This window comes from Choloepus didactylus, chromosome 3, assembly GCF_015220235.1.
Source record: "Choloepus didactylus isolate mChoDid1 chromosome 3, mChoDid1.pri, whole genome shotgun sequence".
NCBI lineage: Eukaryota > Metazoa > Chordata > Mammalia > Pilosa > Megalonychidae > Choloepus > Choloepus didactylus.
In genome coordinates, this window is record NC_051309.1 from 186,574,785 (window position 1) to 186,593,636 (window position 18,852).

General features: G+C 35.8%; 1 protein-coding gene across 1 annotated transcript in view; it reads left to right on the forward strand.

Moving 5' to 3' along the window:
* The first annotated feature begins 9,311 nt into the window (after positions 1-9,311).
* Positions 9,312-18,852, forward strand: part of GALNTL6 (polypeptide N-acetylgalactosaminyltransferase like 6) — a 1,267,846-nt gene continuing 1,258,305 nt past the window's right edge. The window contains exons 1-3 of the mRNA XM_037831017.1: positions 9,312-9,446; positions 10,083-10,253; positions 10,661-10,971. Coding sequence (XP_037686945.1) covers positions 10,834-10,971 — 138 coding nt within the window. The 5' untranslated portion in view covers positions 9,312-9,446; positions 10,083-10,253; positions 10,661-10,833. The remainder of the gene's footprint in view (positions 9,447-10,082; positions 10,254-10,660; positions 10,972-18,852) is intronic.

The following is an 18,852-nucleotide window of genomic DNA, read 5'->3' on the forward strand; positions in this document are numbered from 1 at the left end:
AGAAAAGATCGGACCAGTTTTCTCAAGTGGGTTATACTATCAACAAAATCTAGGGCGGTCTACCAGGCATTGTGCTTCCTTTTTTAGTGGTGGGAGAGAAAAGATCTAATAATCTGCTATTTCCTTTACCCTGGCATTCACAAATGACTGAATCCCTAAAAACCTCATTAATATGGCAGGTCCTTGAAACTTCCTGGGATTTTTTTCTCCCACCCTCTGAAGCACATGTGTCTTATAATGTCTACAACAAGCTATTTGTTCATCCAGATCAATTACATGATGGTATTGCTATAGTAAAGTGGACTAAGAAAATCTGGTAGGACAGTTCACTTTGAACCATATTATCACAGAGCATAGAAGACTTAAAATAGCCCTAAAGCAAGAATATAAATATAACCTCTTCTATTTCCTATGAGAATGTGAGCTGCTTCTTGTCCTTTTTTTCCTGATGGGAATGGAAAAGAATGTATTCACCAGATTAATCTTCACATACTTGTTCAAACAAATTTCTTTTCATATGTTCATGAAAAATAACCTAACTCCTTACCAAACAAAATTAAAAGATACTGAAAATGTTATCAAATAAATTACATAGACTTTATAGGTAATCTTTACTAAACAGATCAACGTCAAATGTTGAAAATTTTTTCATGTGGGAAAGGGGTTAGATTGATATGGGGTGGGTTCAAGGCATAGAACTAGGTCCAGGGTACAGGGAGATGGATTTTATTCCAATACAATGAACAATTTTGTAACTGCTTTGTGCAAAGATGGAATGGGTTATTTGGGAGGTACAGCATTCCCTGATATCATAAGTCTTTTAACAAAAGCTTGACAACCTCTTTGAGCATGTAGTTATGTTACAAGCTGCAGAATGATATTTTGAGTAATTGATTTTTGAGAATGTTTCCAACACTGAGACTATATAAATCTAATGCATTCTCTACAGGCAATGATAATGTTCAGATGTTCATTCATTCATGTATACATTCATTCAAATAATATTTATTGAGCAATTACAGTATGCTAGGGTTGAGATATTTTCTTGAATTATTATAAAATGTGTCCATCATTTGGGAAATTTATCCTATTTTTCAGCACAAAGAGACTTTGGACCTTCACTGTTAATATGTAGACATGTGTGCATTTATGTAAATAACTTAGTGTTTGAAATATATACTTCGATTTCATCACATAAAAAGGTAGTCATGAATAAAACTTCATAAATTGGAAGTACCAGTGAAAACTGGTTAATGAAAACTGTTCTTTTTTTTAACTTGATGGGTTCTGATAACTGCAAGAGTAAAGATAGGCATGTTTTGTTGCACAATGAGTAAAACTTTTAGTATCTATTTGCAGCCTGCTCTTTCCAGTTTTATGACAGAATGCTGCTGTGTTGGCATCTTTCATGAATTACAATAGACAAATCCAGTCTATGTATTCACATAAGCAATTCCCAATGAAATACCAGACAAAAAAAAAAAAATGGTCCTCAAAGCCTACGTCAGCAAGAAAAGATGAGATACATTTATAAGCTCTGTCCAATGCCATGTCAAAAGTTTCTCTACTGAAACTACTTTCAAAATTTAATTGACAGAATCAGAAAACATTTATTCGAAACCTCAGCTCAACATATTATTGAACGTGAAGTTTATTAAAAAGAGAAAGTACCACAGAGATTTTTAATTAGGATTATATCAACTTTGCAAACCCTTAAAATCAACTAATTTCAGCAATGTATTTGATTGCTATATAATAAGTTCAGATGTTAGAATCAGAGAGAGATGGACTCAATTCTCTGATTTGTCAGACACTAGCTGGGTGACTTTTTGCAAGTTTGTGGATGTCTCTAAGCTTTGTTTGGTTACCTTATCTTTAAAATGGGGATAATTCTTACTAAAAATGAGATAATACAAAGGTTTTGTAAGGATTGAATTAAATACTGAATGTAAAATGCTTAATAACTTGACACATAATAAACACTTAACATTGTTGTCAGTAGTATAACTAATGATACAATACCACTAGTAATAATGTTATTATTACTATAATTTAACATTAATTACATAGTGTATACTTAAAGGTTCCTGGTCTTGATCAAGATACTTTGGAGAGATTGTTCCTATGCCAGATGAGTTCTGAAACCCAGAGATATCAGTCTCTCCAAGAAAATAAACTAGTTTCATTCCTCTAACCCGAGGCTGACACCCCTTTCCAACATGAAGAAGTTAAAACGGTCAATGTCCAGATATTCTCAAAGATTGAGAGAATGATCAAATGAGAGGGAGAAGGTATAAATGAGAAATTAGGATTTAACAAATGATTATGACTACTGATTCATTATATAGATATTTATTTTTATTTCCTGGTGTATTAGAATAGCCAGAAGGAAGTACCTGAAATTGTTGAACTGTAATCCAGTAGCCTTGATCTTTGATAATGACAGCATCTATTGTGTGATGGTGTGATTGTAAACACCTTATGACTGACACCCCCTTCATCCAGTGTATGGGTAGATGAGTAATAAAATAAAGACATGCAGGAAAACAAATAGGTCTGGAAAATGGGGAAAAATATTCCTACGTAAACTATGGACAATAGTTATAGTACTACTTTAATAATCTTCTATCAATTGTAACAAATGTAACTACTGTTAAAAAAAAATAGAATTACAAAAAAAACTGTTCCCATCAATTGTCACAAAATTTCCACACCAGTGTGACTGTTGGTGGTGGGGTGGTGTATGAGAACCCTGTATTTTATGCATGATTCTTCTGTAAACCCACAAATCCTTTAATAATTTTTTTATTAAAAAAATATACTTTGGAGGCTAGCCTAAGGCAAATGCCAACAACAGTTTGATTTGGGAGAACTCCTCTCTGCTTTTAGAGGTAGATTGAAGATTGAATTAAATGCAATCTCCACTGGGATTTACCAAGAAAAGAGAAATGTCATTTAAGTGGCTAATTAATGAATATGATCCTGTTATCAGCTTGCCTTTTTTGGTTCTATTCTTCCTAGGTAAATGAGACTTTATATTTGGAAAATTTTTAATATTTCACAAAGCACTTTTACCTATATGTTGTCTGTTTAGATCATCACAATAACCCTTGAAATAGGTAGGTAAATTTTCCCATTCCACAGTTTTAGAAGATGACACTCAGGTTAGTTAAATGTCTGTCCAACATCATTCCAATAGTGAGTAATAAGAATGGGATTTGGCCACAGATTTTCTTTGTTCTCACTCTTTTCATCACGTTCATGAGGACTACACACAATATCTTAGAGTCTCTCAAAGAGGAAATCTCAAAAGATGTATTTCCTTGTCTGGAGGTGAAATTGCAAATTCCAACCGGTATGGTTACAAATAATTTATGATGCCGGAATTGATGATGTCATTCATAGGCATATCAGACCTGATTACATGAACCCTCTTTTCCTTTGAGATTGTTGCTTTTATAACTAGGGATACTCTGAACCGAAATGTTTGGATAGAATCACATAATGAATAGGGGAACAATGAGAGATGATTGCTGAATAGAACTTGATAGTAATATATAGTTATGATTTTATAAAGGAGTTAAAGATGCATTGCATGTGAATTTTGCTTTTGCCATTTGTCCCTAGTTTCTCTCTCTTTCTTTCCTCATCAACACTTTAATACATGTATCCCAAATGAGGTGCTCTCTCTTTCATTTGATAAAATGATATTTTTAGAGTATTAGCAGCATTGGGGATTAAATCATGTCCCCCACAAAAGGTAAATCCAGGTTCCAGCCCTTGATCCTGTGTTTGTGAACCCAATTGTAAACAGGACCTTAGATGATGTTAGTTAAGGGTTGGGCTTTAATCCAATGTGGCCAAAGTCGTTATAAGCAAAGGAAATTGGACAAAGAGAAGAGAAGCCACTGAGAACAGCCAGAAGCTGGAAGCAGCCAGAAGCTGGAAGTCAATAGAACCCAGAAGAGAAAGTAGAAGATGCTGCCATGCATTGCCATGTGATGGAAAAGCCACGGGTCACTGGCAGCCAGCCCCGAAATGCTACAATCTTCTTGGAGAAAGTATTGCCTTGCTAACACCTAAATTTTAGGCTTCTACTAGTTTCAAAACTAGGAGCCAAGATATTCCCATTGCTTAAGCCCACCTATTGTATGGTATTTGTTTCAATATCCTGAAAACTATGATAAGAGGATATTATTTAAACTTTTTGCTACATTTTCATGCTGATACTAATTTTAGACGATTAAATTACATCCCCAAACACTTCCAGGATATACATGAGACCTGATATACTGTAAGATTTGAATTTTTTTGATAATAGGAAGGTGATCAACCACAAGTTTTGGGAAGAATAGCTGCTCAATAAAATTAGTTGGGCACATTAATGAGTGGATAAGCATCAGTCCTGAAGTTGATCAAACAGGTCAGAAGGCAAGGATGGCTACCCAGGGACATTTCATCCCTATTTTTTATGGTCCCATTAGAAATCTGACAGGTTTGTATATAATGAGTTTAAAATCTATTGCGTCTTAGTTTAACAATAAGAAAGAAAAATTCTCAGAAACTAGTAATGTTCAGAATCTTTTCATTTTATTTTGATAATTGCTTTCAGCTATAAATGCACTTGTGTAGCACAAAATTAAATACATTCCTTGCTTTGGCCATTAAGTGCTTAACATAATTATGTTAATTACAACTTTATTATCAGATTTTCTGTAGAGATCATCCTTTTTAGTGTCTGAACTGCCACTCTGGGCTACACTTCATGCTGCTAATTTTTCTACTTCTAATAGGATAAGGAAATTTTGTAATTATAAATCCAGTGATGTGTTCCCCATCCTTATGTTTTTTGATTTACCAACCTCATTTCAAGCAATTGATCACTCTGTCCTCCTTGAGGCGGTTCCCCTCCCTCACACCACCCCCACCCCGCCCCATTGGGCTCTCTTGCTTTTCCTCAACCCACACTGACCCTTAACTTCTCATTTTCTTTTGCAGGTTTCCTCTCTTCTTCCCAAGTTCTTAATATTGTGGTGTCTTTGAATCTTCTAATTATCTCTCTGTACTCATTCCCTTGGGAATCTCATTCCATCTAATGTCTGTCAGTACTCATGATTTCTAAATTTATATCACTAACCTAGATTCAACACCCCTCACTCCTGCTAAATTCCAAATTTTTATATCAAATTCCTAGTCAACATTTCCACTTTTAGCCATGTCAATTCTGTAAGTCCAAAACCAAAGCCTCAAACTTCTTTGTCCCATAGTCTGGTATCTCAGTAAAGGCAGATCGGTCTTGCAAGCCCTTTAGCAAAAGCTTGGGAATATTTTCGACCTCTTCTTTTTCTCATATCCTACATGGAATCCAACAACTGTACTAGGCAGGTTCTATAGTCAAACCACTTTTCATCATTTTCACTTCTATCACTGTGATGCAAAATACCATCCTGTTTGGGTTATCACAACTGATATCTGATTCCTTCCTTTCTCCCTTTTAATCTATTTCAACACAGCAGCCGGAATGATCTGATTAAAAATTAAGATCATGTTAGCCTTGTTCAAATCTCTGTAATGGCTTGCCCTTAGACTCAAATCCAAAATCTCTACAATAAGCTACATAATCTGATGTGACTCCCTGCTCCATGATCCAAGGACTTTGCTTGCATTATTTTCCCCCCGCTCTGCACTCTTTTCTAACCCCTGGCCTCCCTGCTGTTCTCAAAACCCCAGACAACCACCAGGTCAAGGCCTTGTCAATTTGCTGTTTCCCCTACTTGGAATCCATTTCTCAAGACACTCAAGGTTCACTTCTTTGATTCCTTCAGATATTTGCTACACGTGATCTCCTTGATGAAGACTTTCCTAATTTATTTGAAATTGTACTATTCTACCTTCTGACATATTCCCTTTCTTTGCCTTATTTTTATGTTATCAGGCTATGCACTGACTTATTTTTGTTCTCAATTGTCTGAAGGCAAGGATTTTTGCCTATAATGGTCATTATTGTATCTCCCATGCCTCAACAGTATCTGGTTCATATAAGATATTCAATAAATATCTGTTGAGTTGTATCTTTATTTTCATTTATGGTATCTTTTTTATTGAGCTATTATGAAAAATATCTTTTCTTCAAAATTAATATTAATTTTTTTATCATCAGATTTCATCTTTCTAAAATAACTTGGACTTTTCATTAAAATAAATGGATATAGTTTATTTGTTCAACACAAATATATAAAGGCATAATACATGCTAAAGCACTGTTTTTAAAAAAGTGTGTAAAGATCAACTCTAAGCTATAAAACTGATATGTAGATCAACTGAAATCATAATGACACAAACTAAAAATATAATTATATAATATATAAAGTATAAAGGTATCATTGATTTTATAAATTTATTCCTAGCATAGCTTTTTTACACTCAAAAAACAAAAACAAAAGCTAAACAAAAAAAAAAACAACAAAGAAGTTTCTAGGCTTATAAAACTAGACTACCATCTCCCCCAAACTCAACTTTTTTTCAGATCCCTTAATCTTCTTTCAAAGGTAAAATCTGATTGATAAAAAGTGAAAGAATTAGTATCATGTGTCAGAAGAAAAAGCAAAACAGCAAGATTTCAGGGAAATGTGGCATAGTAAAGATTATGGAATCTGAAGTCGAAATGCATGGGATTAAATTCCTTCCATAACACTTATCAGGTGCCTCAGTTTTCTAATCTATTAAATGGAGCTATTAACAGAAACTAATTACTAGAATTATTTTGAGGCTTAAATGACCTTAATGTTTAGGAAATGCTTAAATAAGTGCCTGGCATATATAAATGCTACATAAGTATTTGATAACTAAATAAATAAGGCAAGAAAATATATTAGAATCAGGGACTATTTTGTTGGAAAAGGAAAAGCAATATTTAGAAGTAAAGTTGATTTACTAAGAATTTAAACTTCATAAGGTTAGAGATCTTGTCCACTTAGAAAATATCCTCCTTCTTCTTTCTCTTTTAACATTTGTTACTTTTTAATTTGCACCACATTTGATTGTAGAAGTCTTTTAACCCTCTTATGATGCTGTAAAGAATGTTCATCTTTGTATAATCTGTCCAACCACAGCACCTGCCTATATAAATATATAGAGAGAAATGGCCTCTTTCAAAGTGGGACTTGAACTTTGCTCCAGGTTAAGGTTGGTACAAACAGCTACGCTCATAAACTTCATTCCAATTGCCTATATGTTGCATTTTCAGGGAGACTATAAGTTATTCAGGGTCACAGATATTGATCAATATTCTTGACATGTGTCTCTATAGCTGTTCGCACATCACTAGGCTCATCATTACCTGAGGTTGCCAGCTGATTCACAAACAGAATAGGGGTCAGGGATTCAGGGTGGGGTGGGGGAATGGGAAGAGGTTTTTTAATATAAGGCAAATTTTAAAGACATAGTACAGATTTTGATTAAACCAATATTAAAAATCAATGTAAGAGAGTATATCCATGTTTAATAGAAATAATTATAACTTTATATTAGAATTTAATCTCAGTGATCTGAACAAAGGAATTGTGATTTAGAGTTTCATGTTTGTAAACACAACTTAAAATAACCGTTTTTTTCCATTAGAAGTATTGTTATCTATTGATAATTTACATTGTAGAATTGTAAAAGACCAGAATAAAGAGAAATGGGGAATTATGCTCTGAATAATTATAAAAAATGAATTTTAACTAATAGAAGTGAAAGTGATAGCCTAGAACTACAGTCTAAAAACAAGGGTGAACTTAAGAATTTTCTTCTTCCACTAGTATACTACATGTACTTGATGGGGAAGCAATAGCTATTATACCCTTTCTGGTTAACTAATTATGTTAGTTAACATAATGGCTATAGTATGCAAGACCACACACTAATGTAATAATGAAAAATCATCATTAAAATATCCTCTCAACTCAGAATCCTGGATTTAGCAAATGGAGTAAGAAATCTACTCCTGGCGCAGGATTATTTTTTTCAAGTATGAAGAAACTGATATAATTTAAAATTGGAAGGATTTTAATCTTTTAAATTCCACCTGCATTTCTGAGCTTTTACTTTTTTAAATTGTTAATAACTCCATCTGTAAAACAGAATATATCCATTATATTTAAGTAATTCACCAAATTCCTTTCCTTAATGCCCAACCATCTCAGCAAATTCCTGGTACATTCGTTCCTGAAATCATATGCCTGTTTCACAACTGTGTTTGTTCTAAAAGAGAAAAAGGGGGTTAGGAAATAACGCCGAGTAAAAGAAAGCATGAAAGCATGGTGTATGTGTGTGCGTTGGGGGGGGGGGGGATAGGGCATCATAAGATGGAGTGTGAGAATTAAGTCCATTGTTTTCTGAATTCTGAAGTTGCACTTGCGTAAGTTTTAAATATTTTTTTTTACATTAAAAGGACACATTCAAAAACATTTATTGTGTTTATATACTCTGCTTTGAACTGCAAATGAGTCACAGAAATAAATAATACAGCAAAAAGCTTTATTCAACCAACCATACAGTAGAAAAATATTGTTCAAATATGTATTTAAATTATACATTGAAGAGACAAATGCATAATTCTTCACATTCTGTTTTTCTCAAATAAGACAAGGAGACTGAGAAGTGGGAGGGAGAGGGAGGAAAAGAGGGAGGGAGAGAAAAATGCCATTCTAGTATCTACAGAATCACCTATCCCAAGCATGTGGGCATCATCTTCAGGATGTAACAAACAGGTGACCATGGCGTTTCTTTTTGGATCTAGACAGGAGGATACAGCCTGCGCTGCAGGCATGTCTGTCATTCATTTCGGTCCCCATTCCTTAGTGAGTTGTGAGCTCCGGATCGCGAGAGCATCGAGTGCCTGGTTCTAGGCACGATGGTGCCTCGGAGAGGAGACCAAAGTCTCCTGTGTCGGCTGACAGGGGTGATGGTGTAGATCTTCCGTATGCCAGACGTCTCAATCCCCACATTTTCCGAGCATCGCGGAAGTAATGTGCGAGGACAGAGAGGAACAGGTAGCCCTTGCAGTGAGAAGCTGCGCCGAGTGCGGGGGTGCAGGGCGGGGGTGCAGTGGGGTGGCACTGCTAGTGCTCAGCTGGGGCCCGGGTATTTGCAGACTCAAGTAGAGCCGCTCCGGGTCTCCGCGGTTTCCCTCAGAAGCTGCAGTCTGAAGATTCTGAGCCTCAGCCCTGCCTGGCCTCGAGATTCTCCTCGTCCCCATTCCCCACCACCTACCTGGCCTTAGCGGCGGGACGCACGGCCTCGGGGAACCCCTCTCGACTTTGGTTCGCCTCCGCCGCCTCCGCCTCCAGTTGCCGCGGCGCCCTGGCTCACCGCGTTCGCGAAGACACCATGGAGGAATCCGAGGGAAACCCGCGGGCAGCCGGCGCTTTTTCCTCCGGGATCTCTCGTCTGGCGCCTTTTGGGTGAGGTGAAGGGGGAGCTGCTTTCCTTGCTGGTCCGCGGTTGCCCCGAAAAGCCTTGGCAGGGAAAGAGAGGCTCCTCCTCCCGCAGCATTTTCACCTTCCTCTTCTTCCTCGCGGTCTGGGTTTGTTCACGTAGGATCTGGAAGCTGGGAGGGATTGCCCACCCCACCACCCCCTCCTCAGTGGCCCGCCCTCCCCTCCCGGGCTCCCAGCTCCCGCACGTGGTAGACGCCAGCTACCGTCTCCGCTGGGGGCAGGCGAAAGGCGGCGAGGAGCTGGCAGCCGGGGAGCCAGAGCGGCGCAGTTTCGCCTCTGCGAGTCTCCGGACACCCTCCCCCACTTCCAATCCCAGCTCAGAATCGGTTTCGCCATCCTCCGTTTCCTTACGGGAGGGGAGATTTAAAACACTGCCCTTGAGGTGCCGGTGATGTTTCTCTGGGTTCGTTCAGTTTCCGGAAAAGAATGGTAACATGAACAGTGAGCGTGAGAGCGCCACCAGAGGAAGGGGAAGAGATTGATGGGCAGAGCCCTTACTTCGCGAAGGATCACATTCCGGGGACCGCGCGAGGAGGGGACGTGCGGCGCCTCCACTTCCTGGCTGGATTCCGCTGACATCTGTAGCCTCCTTTCCACCAGGTTCCCGGGTCGCGGCGCCGCTGGCCGCAGAGGAGTGTTTGGACCGCGTGTGAGGATCCAGGAGTTTGTGGACCTCTGATCAAACAGGGGTTCAGCCCGGATCCCGTGTCCCTGGATCTCCGTGGCGCCCGCCGGCACGCTGGCTCCAGAGGGAGATGGACTTGAGCTAAGGTGGGTTATTCCAACTGGAGCTCAGGAGAAATTGTTCAGGGAAGAGGAAGAAGGTGATGTTCCAATGTCAAAAACGGACACTTTTCCTCCTGACACCTGACCGGGCTGAGCCACTTCCTCCCACTTGCTACCGTCCCCTAACCCGCTCCTCCTCGGCCCAGCCCTCCCACGTTAACGGGGTGGGGGGAAATTACTCTTCTGTTTCCTTAAGTACCTAGCATGCTATTGACTTTTTCATAACTTATGATTAGTAAATATGAAACGATCATATTTACTCCGTTGCTTCATATTAATAGAGGTCGATATGCTTAATGATTTCCTCAGTCAAGTCGTTTACTTCTAAGCCAATAGATAATGCCTTCGTCATAGTTTTCTGGGGGGAAAGTAACTGTGTGTTTGTTCTGCAGATGGCCAACTCCCTCTGAATCCTGCAGATTGGTGCTGAGCACGCAACAAAAGTTTGTAGCTTCTCATCAATTTCTGGTGCTTCGCAGGGCAGAGAAAAGGACTTTGGCATTAAACACGAGAAGCAGTCAGGGAACAATCTCCTTTAACTTTTCTTCTCTGTTAATCATTTGCAATGAAGAGGAAGCAAAAGAGATTTCTGCAGATGACTTTGTTATTTATGGTGGCTCTAATTTTCCTGCCCAATATTGGTCTCTGGTCTCTGTACAAGGATAAGCACCTGGTGAAATCTTCAGGGCCCGGGGAGCAGCAGGTAAGTACCACACGGAGAAGGATCACTGGAGGATTGGTAAGGCATGAAACCTGGGGACACAAGGAGGCAGCTGTGGGTTTTCTGCCTTGTCTTTGCACGGTTGACATTAAAAGGCTCTGGAGACTTTGGGGTTTAAGTAAGCACTTGTTTTAAGATTGTAACCAGTGACATAGTGAAATGTAAAATAACCTAGAAAAGAGGGATAAGAGAGGTCAAGAAAAAGAGAACACAGTCTTTCTTAATTGGTCTTGAGTTGAGCTTGAAGTGAATGAAAGTTAACTGTGCTTATTTGTGGGATGTGGGAGTGGGCTAAGTTCACGTTCAGTCATGGAGATTTGTTCTGTTTTGTTTCCTTTCATCTGATTTGGGTGTCTATATTAAAGTATATTAGATCAGTTAAATCGAACTAGTTCTCAAAAATCAGGGTGTAGTTTTCTATATATTGGTTGTCAGTTTTGCTTAGTAACAGCTTTTTACCCTGTGGAAACTTAGCCTCTCTTCTCCCCTGTTGCTATGGTAGTGTGTGATGGGGTATACCGGCACAGTTAAATGTCTGCTCAGTTTCACATTCTGGTTCCCAATTGCCAAAAGCTTTTTTTCATATTGGAAAAAAATGAAGTTGATATATTTTCTTTTTACTTGATATATAATCCATTAGTTTGAATATCACCAATAACTTATCATGGATCAAAATTACTGTCCTTCTTGATGAACAATAGTGTAAAATATCCTTCAAAAATCATTGATGAAGTTGAATATTAAATTAAGTTGTTTAGTAATAAATAAAACAAGCTTCTGTAATGAAACTTTTAAAAATAGAATGTAGCCTTCTTCATGATCTTGTTATAATACTTTTTTAGTTAGTGTTGTGCATCACCTTGAGATAATATTCTTAATTTCGAGGGTCACATCACACATGTACACTATTTACCTTTCACACATAACAAGAATTGCATTTCCGGACAATAGCAATATATATTGATAATTGAATATTTGTTTTTATTTTACAAAGTTCAATTTTCTTTTTATACAGTAAATGGTTAATTGGGAAATATATGGGGACAATCTGCTTTTTCATTATGGCAAGAAGTCATTACCAGTCTTTAAACTTTAAATATAACTAGTTACTTATGTATTTTTAATGGATTGGAATTTTGAGGACAAATGTCGACAAATTTTCCTTTAGTTATTGAACTCTATCATAATTTCTAATAGGAATGAAACTTTGGTATGAAGTATATTCTGTTTTGTCATTTCAGTGAAAAAAGAAAGATTGATACTTTGGACATAAAACATTTTTTTCCTATGTAGTTCATTTATTTATTTGACCCTTGATATAAAATATGAACCTATTAATGTTACTAGTCAATATACCATAATGTGAAATTTCTATTTCAATGGTAATATAAAAGCAAAAAACAAAGTTATTTTTCCTTGAATTTTGCCTATTAAATTACAATAACCCTCTGAAGTATTTGCTGGTATCGCTAACATAAAACACTAATGAATCTTCTTAATGAGGTCTTTACAACTTTCACACTGGCTCTCTTGATTTTGACCCTTAATGAGAAGTTTGTCCACAGGCATTAAAAAAATAAAATGGGGTAATTCAGCTCTCTGACTTATCATTAAAATCTTCAAAATTATTTCCTTGTTTCTAATTTGCCTATAGTGCAAATGAGACTTAATATTGGGTAATAAATTAATGTGTAGAAAGGCATGAGGTAGCAAGAGAAGGTGCTGTTTCTCAAAGTTTCATACACATCAGATTGATAGATATACTGTGCTTCAGTTTAATAATCCTGTGTAACAGTTTTAAAACCAAGAAATGAAGAAAAAGTAGTGGCATGCCATAAAATGAATGTAAGTCTTGTGTTTTGGTATTTTGTACCTAAATAATTATTTTAAAACTAAACTTTCTTAATGCTAAAAAATAAAGCTTTAAAGGTAGGTACAGAAAGATAGGAAAAGTTAAGTTTTAAGTTGGTTTTATTCCATTATTAAATATAATTGGAAAGAAAATTAGGATTTTTACTATCATTATATAAGTTTGGGATAAGTAAGAGTTAAGCATGACTAAAAATGATGAATTACTTATGGTTAATATTGTTAGGTAATATTTCACTAATGTATCTGCATTTCAATATATTAATAAGTCATCAAATACATAGGTTTTCCATTGAAGCATATAATTTGACTGTTGGGTAATGTGTTATTTAAATTTAGCAGTGTATTTTAAAAAGACATGTTCATGATTAATTGCTAAATGTTCTTCGAAAGCCAGTTTTTACTGTACTTATCTTCAAGTTGTAAAATGCCAAGGGTATGGATAATGTGCTGACTGAAGCATTGACAGCAGTAAGTACTGAGGCTGTTCAAAACAAGTCATGTGCCCAAATGAAACATCTATGTTTAACAGCAGTTATGTGTTAAATAGTAGTTCTGGTTCTATGTGTGGTGTGCTTGTGGTCACAGGAGTTGAAAAAGCTCCACTGTTTTCAATAATTGAATTATTGCAGTTTGTTCCAGAGAAATAATTTAATTAATGGAAATCTAACATCATGGGATGGCTAATGCTTTTAAAGTATTCTCAGTTAATTTTACCAGAGCACATCACTGATAGTTAGTCTATCTGTTATTCAGTATAATTTATGTTTATTATGCAATCTGAGATAAATTAATAGGGAACCAAAACAGAAAATGCTTGTAGGGAAATTGTTGTGTATCAATTTTTATTCATTTTTAGTATTTAGCACATTTTCCCTCTCAAGTCTAATACTATTCCATATTAATTGTTTGTATTTACTGTAGTTTCATATTAAAATAGTTATAATTCCACATAATAAACATTTGGCCTGTCTATGATGTAGAAGAGTAAAAAATGAAATAAATTCCCAAATTATTCATCGAAAATTTTTTTTTTTCTTTTTCCCTCACAATACCAAAGAGGATTGATAAAATAATCCTCTATTAAATGCCATTGAAATTTTTTCTGTTAGTTTGGGCTATGCAAAATTGAAATTGAAATCAAGTCACTGAAATTACTATTAAGTTTCTGATATTGTGAAACTTTTATAAAAATTTAAAAAAATTTATTTTATAGTTCTTATTTTGATGTTATTAAATTGTCCATGATAATTATCATTTTTCTCCAATGACTTAATTTTGTTTCTTTTTTGTTGTTGTTGGAATGGTGTAAAGAGCTTCAAGTTATTAAGAAATATATGAATATATTAAAAAGAATCTATTGATAATGAATATGATATTTAACTGAAACTGATTCCTGGTTTACCTACTGTACAATAATTCTTAATTTCATTTTTCTTTTTAAACATTTGAATTGTTACTCTTCTCCAGTTTTGGATATACTTGAATTAAAGCACAGTTACATATTTAGGTCTTAATTGAACTGTACATTAGGATGATATATAGAACAATGTAGTATTTCAGAGAAAAACTAGTATGTCCAACATTATTGAATGTTATGTTCAAATATATGTAGTAAATAAAAACTACGTATATTCTCCTAAACACATTTTTTCCTTACATAACTTAGAGAGTTTAGCCAAAAGCACAATTATAGCTATAATACTAGTTCAGCAAATAACTTGCAAATAATATTAGTTTAAGAAATAATTCAAAAATCTGGAGAATATGAAGATATGTTGCAGTTTTCACATAAAAGTGAGGATCAAAATCCCAGAATTTTAAATCAGACATTTTTGGAATTGTTTGAAAAGATTTCAGAAACTATGTTTGGCCTGGATGTTCACATAGAAACTACTAGGCACTCAAGTCACTTTGAAATTATGGAACTTTCTCATTTCTGTGTACATCAGAATCTCATTTATAAGATACGTTAACAACATAGCACATGCACCAAGTTGTGAGAGCACACTTTGGAGATGGAAGATATCGTGAGGTAATATTTTGTTTTTAGCTCCACATGTAAACTGTATTTGGCAGATGCATGGCTTAACCTCTATTAAAAAAAATATATCTTTGGTGAAAAAGATTCCTCAGCTTCTTCGTCTTGTGGTAATCAGCTGTACACTTGTGGGGGATTCTTCCTTTTGGTTGAGAACATTCTGTACATTTTAAAGTTGTTTTGTGATGTGAAAATATCAGATAATTAGTGCCCAGAATATGCAAATGGTCTCATGCTTTTCTTTGTCATGCTGATCACTTAAGTTTTAAAGAGTGTCTGTGTTCAAGTTCCTTTTCTGGGTAACACTGGAAAGATACTGGAAGAACTAAGGGCAGAAGAAAAAAGTAAGGTTTTTCTCTCTTCGTGCACTCAGGATGATATATAGTCTCAACATTCTGGATGGGAAATAATGCATTAGTTGAGCCATACCGTTCTTAGTAATTATGCAGCCTTTAAATGAGGGATTTTAAGGACCTTTCCTTGTATGTATGGAAAATCCATTCAGAATCGCTACAGGATCACCCAACATGGACCGCTGTAACACCTGTCTTAATTATGTTCTGTGACCTGATAGGTTCCTACATGATTAGTTCATTGCGTCGCCCCATGGGAGACAGAGTGTGAAATACAGTCTTCTGTTCATAATGTGATAAAAAATGAGATAAAGTTTCCTGCTCATTGCTGAATGAGACAAGCTGTGCTGAATCAATTAGCTTCCTATAATTTTTGTTTCTTCTAAAAGAAGCCGAATCAGGGTTGGAATAGTTAGGGAAAGGGTGAGAAAGGTGGATGTGTTAAATGATGTGGAGACAAAGATTGAGTTAACAGTTAATTTTTTTTTTTTAATGTCAGGAGTAGTCACAATAGCCTTTAGGGTGTTTGTCTTTCCTTCTTGTACAGATGAAAGCCAGTTAAGGGACATAAGGAATAACTTTAAAGGAAGGAATAGAAATCAAAATAGGGGAAAGACCTTATACAATGGAAGTAGCCTATAGAATCAGATTTGGATGTTTTTGTTCCACTGTCCTCACATTTCTCCCTCCTTGGCTTCCTTACGGTGAAGAGGTGAGTACCAGTACTTCAGATCCTTAAAACCATCTGATGAGACCTTGCTGCTCTTCTGCCTCCTTAATGTTTACTTATTTGCTTACAAATGTACCACGATGGACTCACAGATGTGAAGAATCAGGAGATTCTAAACATAACATTAAAGGTAAAGACAAACTGTCATAAAATAAAGCTACTTGGTCACCATAACCTCCATTTGCCTCATTGACAATTCTTAAGTTATCTCAAAATGTAATTATAAAGCTTAAATGAGCAACAAGAAAGAACAAATAAAAATTTGTGCCACTAATATGACTCCCAGGGAGGAATGTAGACCTGGCATCGTGGGACGGAGAACATCTTCTTGACCAAAAGGGGGATGTGAAAGGAAATAAAATAAGCTTCAGTGGCAGAGAGAATCCAAAAGGAGCCGAGAGGTCACTCTGGTGGGCACTCTTACGCACACTTTAGACAACCCTTCTTAGGTTCTAAAGAATTGGGGTAGCTGGTGGTGGATACCTGAAACTATCAAACTACAACCCAGAACCCATGAATCTCAAAGACAGTTGTATAAAAATGTAGCTTATGAGGGGTGACAAGGGGATTGGGAAAGCCATAAGGACCACACTCCACTTTGTCTAGTTTATGGATGGATGAGTAGAAAAATAGGGGAAGGAAACAAACAGACAAAGGTACCCAGTGTTCTTTTTTACTTCAATTGCTCTTTTTCACTCTAATTATTATTCTTGTTATTCTTGTGTGTGTGCTAATGAAGGTGTCAGGGATTGATTTGGGTGATGAATGTACAACTATGTAATGGTAGTGTGAACAATCGAAAGTATGATTTGTTTTGTATGACTGCGTGGTATATGAATATATCTCAATAAAATGAAGATTAAAAAAAAAAAAAAAAAAAGACATAATCCTGAGCAAAATAAGCCAGGCACAAAAAGAGAGATATTGTATGTTACCACTAATGTGAATTCTGTGAAAAATGTACAATGTTTTATACTGTAGAATGTAGGGGACCTAGAGATACCAATTAGTGGAGGGGGAATGATAATCTAATAAGAACAGATAAACTATGGAGGGTAATCTCAATGTTATGGGAATGCTCAGGAATGATTATGGTTTGTAAACTTTCTTGGATATAGTAAGATCATGTTGGAAGCAATAGAGTTATTTTAGGTTTTTTTTTTCTCTTATTCCTTTGGAAAAAAAAAAAATTTGTGCCACTGAAAAGATGTATTTACACAAGCACAAATATATTTATACATATAGTATGTATGCTGGTCTTATATAAGGGTGAAAAGAAGGGACAAGGTATCTGCAGGTGTTCAGAACATGACTGTCCCCTTCACCCTCTGCTAATATGCTAATACCTGTTGCTACTGAACTCCAACAAAGGTGACATCAGAAAGAAGCTGAAAAAATGAAGGCATATTTAAAGTTCTTGATGAATCAAAGGTAAATCACATTGATACTCCCTCCAAATAAGATCTAGAAAATAAAAAGGCTATTTTTTTCCCAATTATTTTGTATCATTCTTAAGGATGGGTTAATTTTAAATTATTCTCATGTTATTGTTTATTGCAAAAAAATGAAATTCTTTATTCAGTACATTGCTTTGGAACTTATTCAAGCATTGAAGCTTTTAACAGAAGGGGACAAATAGAAGCAATATTTCTTTGCGGTGACTCTTCCCATTTCCTATTTCCTTCGGTATAGGTGACACAGATAAAGTATATTGCATTTTGCTTATTCTTAATGTTCTATGTAGTGAAGTGGAGAGCTAAACTGATATGCATGAAACAAACAAGAACTATGATATAGAACTTGCTGTATGTGTGATGGGTATGTAGAAAATAGAATGATATAGTCTGCAGACCCTTTAGACAGGACTTCATTCTTATAAGAGGTAAATATTGAGCTGCATCTTCTTATGAAATTGAGAGAGTTGGGGTTAAGTTGAGGGGAGATTAGATACTACAAGTTTGTATTTTAGTGTTATCCCTTCCCGAAATATATGATCTTGGACAAGTCACTTAACATCTGTGAGACTCTGTTATTCATATGGAAACAGAGATATTACTAATTTTAAAAAGTGTAGCTGAGATATCTAAATGAATTTATGTATGTAAATTACCCAGCACATAGTAAATAACTAAGGGTAGCTTAATGAATAACAGTTTCTACCTTTCTCTGAGTTTTTAGAATATCCATAGATGAAATTAATTAGCTTAAGACTTGTGTAAATCTAATTAAGTTACAAGAAAACAAGTAAAATATACCACTATCCATTTGTACATTTATTATTGACAAAAGGGATGTATATTGGGTGCGCAATAAGTGTGTGAAACTATGCTGGACCCTGAGGGAAAAAGTGATGGAGAGATAAAGTATTTGTTTTTACTTAATTTACAATCAGTTAGTTAAAGAAAGACCCATAAGACATCTATAACATAAGGCTGAATTAAATTTTTTGTAGGAAATACAAATTATATTAGAGTTTAGAAGAAGTAGAGAACATGTCAACTATTGTGTATTTATGTGGGTCCCTATTCTAAATGTTTTCTGTATATTTATTAATGTAATGCTCCCCAGAATTCACTGAGTTATGTTCTTCTATGTAAATCAATTTATAGTCGAGTAAGGTGCAAAGACAAAATTTGAGTCCATGCAGTCTGGATTTATAGAATATCGGGAAGAGAAAATGATTAGTAGTGTTAGTGGTCGCATAGTTTAAGGCAAGTGAAGACTTGGAAAAGTTCATTAGGATTGGCAATTAGCCCTGGTACTTTCTTGATTGTAGTTGCACAGTTGCAAATCTTAGTAGAGGTTTAAAAGGGATTATAAAGTACTAAATGGTAAGACTAAAACTAAACTATTTTATATACTGAGGTAGA